This window comes from Bidens hawaiensis, unplaced genomic scaffold (assembly GCF_021521415.1).
Source record: "Bidens hawaiensis isolate Kalapana, Puna unplaced genomic scaffold, B.hawaiensis_p1.1 tig00032733_1, whole genome shotgun sequence".
Classification (NCBI taxonomy): Eukaryota; Viridiplantae; Streptophyta; class Magnoliopsida; order Asterales; family Asteraceae; genus Bidens; species Bidens hawaiensis.
Genome location: NW_027495579.1, coordinates 93658 through 105661, shown reverse-complemented (window position 1 = coordinate 105661; position 12004 = coordinate 93658). Strand labels below are relative to the sequence as shown.

At 33.7% G+C, this 12004-nt stretch overlaps 1 protein-coding gene across 1 annotated transcript; it reads left to right on the top strand.

Annotated features, from left to right (window-relative positions):
* The first annotated feature begins 8553 nt into the window (after nucleotides 1-8553).
* LOC143583939 (CASP-like protein 2D1) lies at nucleotides 8554-10226 on the top strand. Its single transcript, XM_077066113.1, has 3 exons — nucleotides 8554-8957; nucleotides 9066-9177; nucleotides 9935-10226. The coding sequence occupies exons 1-3, from the start codon at nucleotides 8794-8796 to the stop codon at nucleotides 10193-10195; spliced, it is 537 nt and encodes a 178-aa protein (XP_076922228.1). The 5' UTR covers nucleotides 8554-8793; the 3' UTR covers nucleotides 10196-10226.
* The last annotated feature ends 1778 nt before the right edge of the window (nucleotides 10227-12004 follow it).

The following is a 12004-nucleotide window of genomic DNA, read 5'->3' as shown; positions in this document are numbered from 1 at the left end:
CTTTGAGAAATTAATATGATGGATGTGGGTTTTTATAGAGAGAACCGGGTTATTTCTATGGCGGTGGGTTAAAGGTATTCGGGTCGGGTTATGACAGCTCATAGTATTTTCCAGAGGTTACGAGTCATCATAATCTATAATATATATAAACGAAGATCCAAAAATCCTATGTGTCGCGATGTGGTCGCTCCCTCTTTTTTTGGAGTCACCAGATTTGCTTGATTTTTAAATGAAGGCTTCTCATGCATTTGACCCGAATTCATGGGTATGGGTCTTACCAAACCCAGATATTCCTTAAAGGGGTTATAACATCTCATTAAATTAAAAATTATTCTCACCAAATTATTGATGTGAAAATCCTATAAAATAGGATATACTAAAAATTAATATATGATTTATTTTAAAAATATATATATATTATTTATAATTAAAAAACCGATTTATAGTAAAAAATAAATAAATAAACGGGTTTTGGATCTCATCATACCCATATATCTTTTAAACCGGGTTATAACATCTCATTTATTTGTGAAACAATTTATCATCAAACCATAAGTATATTATTAACTTTCATTAAATAAAAAAATAAAATAAATATTAAAAACAAATAATATAAAATAACCCCGTAATACGGGGAATAAAAACTAGTATAATAATAATATAGAAGAGTTATGATTTGTTACGATTTCTTTATATTAACCAATGACTTACGATTTGTATTATTATTATTTTACAATATAATTTTGACTATTTCTTGTGATGTCATGAAATGTTTTTTTTTTTAAATGAAACTTGTTTAATTATCAAGCATGAGAACGAGCTTTGTATGGAGAGCTCGTTGAGTTTGAGGTTTGTGTGCTTTTAAGTTTTACATTCTTTTGGACTTATTTGTATTACTTTTACACTGGGTTATCAAGCTAGAGCTAGTTTTGGCTTGTTTAAAGTTTTTCTTCAAATATGTAAGAAGCTAAAAATCATTAAGATTGTATATATGTTAATTAATTAATAAAGTTGAGCCTGAGTATGAGCCCGAGCTTGAAAAACAAGTCACGAACTGAGATCGAGATTTAGAAAAAGAGCTCGAAATGAACCGAGCTCGAGCTATCGTAAGTCAAAATGAGCCAAGCTCGAGATCGACACGTTTACACCCCTTAAAACGACTTGCTTATAATTGGTCACCCAAAGGTTAATCTTGAATTGTTAATAGAGTTAAGGGTTTATTTTGTTATTTTTATTTTAGTTAATTGAATTATAATAAGTTTTGCCAAAGTTCTGTCCTTGAGAAGAAGTTTAGTAATTGGTTTGGAGATCGAGCAAGTTTAGTAAGACTATACATAGGGGTCTAGGTAAGTGTTTTTGTGTGTCAAAGTGTCTCTACTCCTTGTAAATTGGTTTGTTAAGTTCGCTTGATTATATGAAAAGAGTCAAAGGTTGTCACCTCAATATCTCGTGTTTGTTTATGTAATCTGATTGTTTGATATGTCTGGACCAACACCCGTATCACCACTATGTCGAGAGTTCGGATTCATATCATCCACGTACATAACTTTAATCATCTTAACCCAAAAGCTATGATTATCTAAAACAAACCTTCACTGCCACTTTTGTTTTAAATGATTTAAAAAAATGTGAGTTGTGAGAGGAAAAAATATTGGGGACCAATTTGTAAGTATACCGTATACCTTATATTAAAGTACAACTCCTAGCTAAGAGCATTCCCAACACATTCCTTAAATTTCTGTGAGGAGAGTTTGTAAATTATAAGGTGTGGTTTTGCGTGGTTGTTAGTGTAATTATATGGTGGAGAGAGAAACTCTGGTGTTTTTTTGTAAATTTAGGGAAACTTTGTTTGTGCGTATTTATTTTTTAATATTTGTTGAATTGGTTGTGAGTAGATGAAAAAGAAAACTGTAATGATAAATGTATAAAAAATATTATTTAATTAAGCATAAGAGAAAAATGTAGTGTTTTGTAGTGTAATTATAGAGATAAGGATGTGAGACGGGCTGAGAATGCTCTAAAGTTATGGTTAGACTTCTTCAAAATGTACCACAGCCCACGGGAGTATTATGGTTTACAAATTTAGCACACATTATCATCTACACATGAAGCACACCATCCTTTCAAGAAGTCTCATGGAAATGGAATATAAAAATATGAGGTTAAAAAACTACCATGTTAGGCTAACGATTATGCTTTGTGAAACATTACTAATGGTGCTGAGGTGACATAGATAATCTTATTGAAACAATGCACCCGCTCATCCCCAGACCACTAATGGCAGGATCCTAATGGCCCTACCCACGCACACCACACCTAATTAGATTTTTTGTTTTAATTTCTATTTTAATCTAGCAAATATAATCAAATGGAATTGTTGAGAATAATAAAGAATGAAGTATAGATAGTTTGAATGGTCCAGACTCCAGAGTGGTGAATAGTTGAATATAACGCATAGCCTTATCATTGGTTGTAAAACCCTTGCTAGGCATTGATTAATCTTCGATTAATCCCAGTTCATCCCGATTAATCCATAGTCTTTACTCCACCAGTCGACTAGAGACTACTAGATAGTACAACATTGACCCTTTATCCAATGGGGTTTTCTTGAACGAACTTTCTTCATGTTTGTTCATTTATTAAATGAACGAATATAAACAAATTTTCCGTCAAACGATTCACGGACTATTCGTTAAATGTTTTGTTCATTTACAGCTCTATGTGTGCTCTTTTTCTGTTCTATTTATTTCCTCATATTGCCAAAATCCCTTCTCTTTTCTTTAATCTCGAGCCCTTCTCTTTCGGTCCACTAGCACAGTTCATCATGTCAAGCCCAATGATTAACTAGCCCAATCATTTGATTATTATAACTAGAGGTGAAAAAAAAACCCGAAACCGGACCCGATAAAAATACCTGAACCCGGTTTCTATACCCGGGTTTTTAATACGCAAACCCGTACCCGACGCTACCCGTAGGGTACGGATAGGGTATGCACTTCAGTACCAAAACCCGTACACCGGACCCGATTTGTACCGGTAATACCCGAAAACCCGAACCGGTTTCATACCCGAACCGGGTTTTACAGATACCCATAACTAGGTTTTTCAAATATCCGATATTACCCGAATAATACACGGAAAAATAATCCTAAAAGGTGTAACCTCATAAAAATCCAATATATATCCGAAAATACCTGACAAAAACCCAAAAATAGGGGTTTTCAATACCCGGAAATAGGGTATTCAAACCGGTTTTAGAATACACGGTTCTATACCCGATCCGAACCCGATACATAGGGTATGATTTTTAGAGACAATACTCGGACCCGAACCCGGCCCGGTTATTGCACCCGATTGTCCAATAGCCGGTCATACCCGAACTCGGTTCCATACTCAAATTTGGGTATTTGAAAAACCCGATTTTTACGCCTCTAATTATAACTCAATTAACTCATTACTGATTACTTGCGTTCTATTTCAAAAGCAAGCAATCTTACAATTAAATATCAAATTAATATATTTATTTACTCTATTTATATAAATTGTTATGGCATACGTTTGTTATTGAATAAATTTAAAGAGATTAATATGATAAGCACATTAATGTTATAAGAGCCAAATTGAAAAAACTCTAAAAAATAAAAACACGACCAATGTTGGTTTCTTTATCCTCGCAGCGGATCATCCCTATGGCAATCAAAGACGACACTACGGTCTCACCAAGAGTTTTGGCACTACATTCCGTCTACCCGGTTATGAAACATGCAAAATAAGGTCCGTATACTCAACGATACTAAAGTATTGTATTCATCCTGGATTAAGTTTTTCAAGCTTCATGCACGAGGTTACAAAGTCCTTAATCACATTAACAGAACTCCGTCACAAGATAAAGACCATGTGACTTACAATTATTTTATTTATTATATTATCATAATACCCTTAAGTAATTTGTTTTTCACATGGTTGTTTTGTAAGTTAAAAAAATTAGAAAGTTAACAAATATATATATATATATATATAAGTAATAGTGTGCATAATACAAGATATTGAACAAATCACTATTGGTAGCAAAACTGCGATACACCAATAAATGAATATTGCCATTTTAATGAAAACATTGATGATAGGAAATATGGTGACAAGTGCTAAACATAGTTATGGTAGTTGGGATATTAAAGACTACTTATGACTTTATTAGCAATTTATGATTGACTATTTGAGAACCATAAATTCTAAAGTTAACGATCAAATATTTGACTAAAAGGTCTATAAGGTGTAGAAGTCACTTACCTCTTGTTCTTGAGTTTTTTAATCAAGGAAATAAAAGAATAGGAAAGGAGAGGGAATAATAAAAAAGGGAGGGAATGGAATAAAATTATTTTTAATTAGGTGTGTTTTTGCGTTTGAAGAAAATTAGAGGAAAGGAAATGATAACTATGTTAAAAAATATTAATCCTTAGTAATCATCCCATTTTTGGGAGGATAACTTATTAGGAAAATACATTAATTTAATCCATCCTAACTCCTCATACTCCTTTCCTTTCCATCCTAAAAAAAACTCAAGAACATCCATATTTTAATTATCCTTAGTTTTCCTTTCATTTCCCTCATTTAAAAAAAAACTCAAGAACAGGGCGTTAGCCTATGTGTAGTGGACAATAAATCTGGGCGACAAGGGGCGGAAACACCGCCCCGTGAGCGACAAAAGGGGCAAGGGGTTTTTGTCGCCTATGTGGGTTTGGGATTTAATAATATTATATTAGTATGTGTTTGTGTGATATATATATATATATATATATATATATATATATATATATATGGGCTACAACACCATAACCCCCTAAAACAAAAATCATTCTTTGCTGATTGGGCGCCACATGACACAAAACGCTCCATTTTGTAGCACCTCCAAGCTAATATATATCAGTCTCAGCTTGGTGTGCACGGTTCGGTTATTAGCCTAAACCAAAAGCGCACTGAAGTCATTGGTTAATCTATTTTATTAACCATTTGATTTTCAGTTAATCGGTTAGTTTGTCGGTTCGGTTAATTTTGGTTAGTAACCAAGCCAAGCCGGAACTAAAATTTTTGCTTCAAAATAAACAAAATTGAGGTGTAAATACGTAAGGTACAAAATTAATAAATACATAAAATGAAGATATAGATATGAAATAGATGTATAAAAGTCAGAATTATATGAAAATATGATAGTTCGATTAATCTTGGTTAAGCGGGCATATACAAAAATGACGATAACCGATTTCTCGATTCGTTTCGGTTTGATATTATTGGTTTTCGATGATTGGTCACCCGCACTTAGCCCTCAGGCCACTCTCATGTTCACACTAGTTACTGGTTAGTGTTGTGCCACCTCAAGAGGGTTCTTTTGGCCACCTAATTTCATTATGTTTATTTAGAGGTGACAATTTTGATCCAAACCCTTTCAAATGAGTCAATTTGAGTTGTTTTAAAAGTTAAATGAGTTGGTTTGGGTAAAAGGTTTTAAATAAATGGGTCAAAATGAGTCATTTGAAATTCCATCCTTTTATTTTCGGGTCAAAATGGGTCGACAAGTTCAAAGAAATGGGTCGATGTGGGTTAGTGTCCTAAGGAAATGCGACAGGTTTCGGATCGGAACGGGTTTTCGTACAAGACACGTTTCGGCACGAAACGGGTTTCATATCGGAACGGGCTCGTTTCAGGTTTCAAGTTAACACGAGTTTTCACCCGTGACGTGTTGGGTTTTGGTTTCTTTTGTTTCTTTCTGGTCGATTCTGGACTCGTTTTTTAAGTTTTGTTTTTGTTCGGTTTGAATTCTTTTAGTTTCGTTTTGATTTATTTTTTCGATTTCGATTGATGTGGTCCGGTTTTGGCTTTTTGTTTCTTTGTTTCATTTTCGTCGATTCTTTCGGTTTCGGTTCGATTCTAGATGTATTTTTTTTATGGAACGAGGACAACGTATGAAACATTTTAGTGTTTTTACTTTTTTGGTTTATGATTTATATTTTGAGTTATAATTTTTTATTATTATTTTTGAATATTTTTTTGAGTGTTTTTTATCTTAATAGAAAACCCCTCAAAAAGATAATTAAAAAAAAACAACTTAAAATATAAGTAAAAAACGAAAAATCTAAAAAAACAAAAATGTTTCCGCCGTTATTCTCGTAAAAAAAAAAAAAAAAAACCCGGTTTGCCCCTAACATATTTTGACCCAAACCAAAACAACCATTTTTTTAATTGACTCGTTTTGACCCAAACTCATTTTAACTCATACCCGTTTTGACCCATGACTCGTTCGACCCAACCCAACCCAACCCATTTGCCACCTTTATGTTTATTGCACTTTTTACCACCCTCAAACCACTTAACTTGTTTGAGATATTATAAATTACACGACTATATATATTATTAGATTATTATTATACAATTACTGTGTAAAACCATTTGACGATCATAGGAAACACATGGTTATGTTCGGTGTGTAAATGAAATCATGAGTTATGACCCTGAATACTGTACTTTCTAATATTGTCATTTTTTATATATAAAAATAGCATAATTCGGGATTATCCACTTTCAAGTGTATTCGAATACGCTTCTTGCCAGAAGTTATCATCCACCAAATCTTTGGTGAATTGTGTCTTAACAGCAGGTTATGAATAACGAAACCAACGTACTCTCAATAATCATAATCGGTTGCTAGTGCCTTATAACGTGGCATCGTTTTAGTTTGTGACATCATAGGCTATTAAATGAACTAAACCGATTGTTCACGATCACATTTTTGTGTGTGTTGAACCATCGGTTTTATCATACAATAATACGAGTATATGATTATTAGTCTATGACTCTGTGTCATATGGTAGAGCGATAAAAGATACCTTACATTTTGGTGTTTTAACAATGGCTATCTATTTTTCATTTGGAGCAACAAGCCATATGTGGGGCAACAATATCCGATATAAGAATGAAATAATACACGGACGTGTTTATCATATGCAAGCATACACCGTATATTACCTGTATTTATCGGTAAAAACGGGTTATGATGATATGTGAGTTAAAGGTGATGCAAGACTACTCATCGTGTAAACAATGCATTCACGAACTTATTAACGTGAATGTGTTGATGATAGAGTGATAGACGAGTGAAAGTAGATACGTTACCTGCGTCCTGACTAGTGACAAGTGGTGATTTTATTTTTCTTACATTGCTATATGGAGCAATTTTTTTTCTTTAAAACAACTACTTTGGTATTTGTTTTTAAAAGTATGTTACAAGTAAACATCCATATCAAAATTATATGGGAGTACACACTAATAAAAGAAATATTAACATTTTATTGAAAAACTTTAATACCAAGAAAGATGGTGCCAAATACCAAACATAGTAATTGTAGTTGTGATATTAAAGACTCCTTGTTAGCTAACACTCAATAATGTACTCTCCTACGGGATGTAGTAATAAGAAACATATTTTTTTAATAGAGACTTGGGTTTAATTCTTTTAAATAATATTACGAGGAGAACATGAGCGACTCAATGAAGGAAGATCGAGATTTTTGTGATCTTCAGTTTGATCATGAGGGCGCCCAGGTTTTTACCAGCAGTGGACCTTCAGGCATGTGGGTTTTCTCCGATACTAAAGATAACTTGGAGGCGCTTAAGTGCTCCATACGGCTAGCGGTAGAGGTGCACAAAAAACCTGAACCCAAAACCGTACCCGAAATAAAAACCTGAAACCGGTTTTTTTATACCCATTTTTTTATTTCGGGTATGCATTTCGGTACTAAAACCCGAACCCGGGTATAAAACCTGAAACAAAAAATTTGTATGGTACGGATGGGGTATGCATTTAGGTACTAAAACCCGAACCCGAACCAGACCCGATTTGTACTCGATAATACCCGAAAACCCTAACCGGTTCCATACCCGGAACCGAGTTTTTCCAATACCGAAACAGGGTATTTCAAATACCCGAAAAATACCTTAAAAATACCCTTAAAAAGTGCAACATTTTAAAAAATCCAATCTATGCCCGAAAAAACCCGAAAATAGGGTTTTTTAATACCTGAAAATAGGGTATTCAAATACCCTGTTTTAGAATACCCGGTTCTATGCCCGACTCGAACCCGAACCACATATGCATAGGGTATGGTTTTTAGATACAATATCCGGACCCGAACCCGACCCGGGTATTACCAACACCCGATTTTTCAATACCCGGTAATACTCGAACCAGGTTCGATACCCGAAACCGGGTATTTGAAAACCCTGACTTGTGCATCTCTAGCTAGCGGGCTAGGTTGGGCTAGCTGACGATTGCCTTTTATCGTTAAATCATCACGCACAAAGTATTTAAACAATTCTTTATTTATTGACCGTTAAAAAAACTAAGAGTGAGTGTTCAATTAAAAGGTCATACATACCCCTATGAATATACAACTATCAAAACATATTATACAAGTTTAGATATAGAAAATACAAAAAGTACACCTCTCACAAGCACCATTTACATCATCCTTAAGTCACCTCCACTAACACACTACTTACTCATTTTCTGCCACTTGGACTCCATTATCTTTCTTGCACTTTTAACCAACCTCAAGCCATGCTTTTTATCCCCAAAACACCCTACAAATTTCCCAATTTCTTTCATTCATTCACACCCATTGTTCTTGAAAACAAACTCACCACATAAACAAACCATCTTGGACTCTTGTCAAACTCAAAAGTCAAAATCTTGATCATATTATATTATTATTATTAGTTTCTTGTTGCAGATTTTGAAAGATGATGATTCTTGGTGAAAATGTGAGCATACTTAAAGTTATAGATTCTTCACTAAGGTTGATTGTGATTCCTCTAAGTATTGCTTCTTTGTGGTTGACTTTGACCAATCATCAAGAAAATGATATCTATGGCAGATTAGAGTTTAGTAACCTCAAGGGTCTAAAGTAATCAACTTTTTATCTTTTTAACATGTTTTAAATAATACCCATCAAGATTTTTTAAAAATTTTAATTTTTTAATTTATTTTAATTTTTTATGTGCTTTTTTGACAGATTCTTTGCCAGCATTAGTGCCATTTCTGCAGGGTATGCTTTGATTACTGTTGTTTCTTCGTGGGTCAAGAATTTGATGAACAAAGCTTGGATCTTTTTTGTATGTGATCAGGTTTGTTTCTTATGTCATTTATATATTTTATTGTAGTAGTTTTACATTATTTTTATAATTATTAGGGTGACGCATATCTTGTTGTCCGCTTATCTGATTCTCTGCTGTAATAACTGATTTTTGTTAATAAAAAGATCAACCTTTGGCTTCTGAAAAGAAAAATTATATTATAACTCTTTTTTTAATGTTAATAAAATCACTTTTATTTAACAATAAATAGTTCTTATTTATGGAAAACCTATGACAAGTAGGTAGGTAAGATATACATAATCGGTTCGGTCTTCGGTTTAATCAGTTTTGACATTAGTATAAACTAGAGACCGAACCGATACATACAGTACTGGACCGGTATATACCATCCGTAAGTATGTTACATCCCCCCTATGAGGTTGTAGTTCTCTTTTAGGTACACAAAAATATTTTTTGTTGGACCAACTTGACTCGACTCGTTTTTAAACTTTAAGTGACCTCACCAGGCGCTACTAGAAAATTGACCATTAATGACAGAATATTCACTGACACATGGGTTTAGTTGTTACTACCAACATAAGCTCGACGAAATAGCCCAAATATAAGAAAACATATTTTTAAATGTCCATCGGTAATACCTGACAGACTTGTAAAGCCCAATATAAAATAAAACTTTGTCCACGTCGGTCAGTGACTCGTCTGTTGCTAGAGGTCCTCTTATTTATATTTTCGTGTAACTTTTCGGGTGTTTTACAATAATTTGATTATATTGAATTTATGATTTAAGGTGGTTGCATATTTGATGGTGGCATGTGTGGGTAGCATTGGAGATATAGTGTATTTGGTTTACAAAGGCAACCAAAAGGTGACATGGAGTGAAGCATGTTCTTCATATGGAAGGTTTTGTGGAAGATTAAACCTCACTTTGGTTCTTCATTTTATTGCTTTGTTTTGTTTCATTGCCCTATCAATAATTTCATCATTTAGGGTTTTCACTAGATTTGAACCTCCTCGCTCTTCCAAAGAAGTCGAAGATGAAACGACCTAGATTATGCATTGACGGGTTGTACTATACGATCAAATAGTTTCACAGACACACATGGTTGATTCTGATTGTCTATTTTTCTATCGATCAAGTCTACGAAACCCGAATGTTTGCTTGATTTTTAATTATTAGATGTCAAATGTCATTTTTTTATCTTGAATATGCAACATAGTTGTGAGTTGTGACCACTTAGTTGTTTATTTTGGTCCCTACATAAAGATAATGCATCTATTTTGCTTAGAATGCAAGTGTGGTATCATGTGTACATTTGATTTTTAATAATGCCTTATTATTTCATTTCTATATGTCACTTTTTTTATTGTTTTGATTTTAGAATGTAGAGTTTCTTTTACCAAAAAGAAAAAAAAGTTGTATTGTATAGTTTGAAAAGTGATGTAATGTTTATATAATATTTTTATTAATGTTTGATAAAATAGTAAAACCTTAATAAATGAATGCTTACGAATTAGAAAAAAATATTACTGTCGTTTTTAATGTGATGTAGCGGTAGGAAACTTAGTTTCTCAATAAAGACCTAAGTTCGATTTCTACGAAAAAAGTTGTATTGTATATTACTGTCATGAGGGCGTTCGGGTTTTACCACCAGTGGGTATTCGGGCGGCCAATAACTAGAGATAACTTGAAGGTGCTTAAGAGTTTTGTTCGACTGGGTTGGACCAGTTAGAGGTGACTTAGTGTCATTGGGTCATCCTGTATGAAGTAACTAGGCAATTCTTTGTTTGTTAGCTGTTAAAAAAATTATTATTATTTACTTGATGAGGTTGTTTTTTCTTTTCTTTTCTTTTTTTAAGGGGGGACGGGGCACCACGTGATGGATCACCCATCACGCGTGGTGGGTTTTTCAACACCGCCAGCACTACCTTGTCACGCGAAATGGAGAGGCTTTGCGTGATGGTCATCACGTTGTTGATACCGAGATTGTGAACGTTGGGGTTTTTTTTGACCGTTGGGAGGGGGTGGTTATGACCATTGGGGGGGAGCCGTCGCCGGAAGTGATGGGTCACCGGAAAAAAAAACAGGGAAGAAGGAGTGCTGCGTTTTGTTAGTATTATTATTATGTTTTAAATACAATTTACACATTTAACCCCTTAACTTTCACATTTCTTTTGAACAAAATTTAGAATAATTTACGAATTAAACCTTGAACTTTTGAATTATAAAAATGATATAAAAGTCGGCTAAGTTGGCGGAAACGTGACGAGGCCTATATCAACCATTTTTTGTCGGTTTTTATTTATTTATCTTTGTAACATTTAATCTTGCAAAAAAAAAAACAAAACAAAAACAAAAAAATTTCATCACACACCACCACCTCTAGTAAAAAACCATCACATGTGGATTTGGGGTTGGTGATGTGACACCATTTGATTGGGTGGAGTGTGTGATGAAAAATTTCATCACATCCACCACCCCTCCCCTAGGGCTGTAAATGAATCGATCGAACACGAACAAGGCCTTGTTTATGTTCGTTCGTTAAGAAAATATTGTGTTCACGAACGGTTCACGAACACTTACCGAACGAGATTTTATGTTCGTGTTCGTTCATTAAGAAAATTAATGTGTTCACGAACACAAACAAACACAAATAGAATCGGTAGAGGCTAGAGAATAAGATTGATGTATTCATCAATGTGAATATTGAAAGCCCGTAAATGAATCGAATGAACACGAACAATGGCATATTCGTGTTCGTTCATTTAACTTTATAATTAATCGAACAAATATTTATGTTCATGTGCGTTTATTTAAAATTTGACATTTGTGTTCGTTTGTTTAAAATCTAAACAAACA

Coding starts and splice junctions, on each gene's coding strand:
- LOC143583939 (XM_077066113.1), top strand. CDS start 8,794: ATGATGATTCTTGGTGAAAATGTGAGCATACTTAAAGTTATAGATTCT. Junction 8,958..9,065: donor AGTAACCTCAAGGGTCTAAA/GTAATCAACTTT, acceptor CTTTTTTGACAG/ATTCTTTGCCAGCATTAGTG. Junction 9,178..9,934: donor TCTTTTTTGTATGTGATCAG/GTTTGTTTCTTA, acceptor TTATGATTTAAG/GTGGTTGCATATTTGATGGT.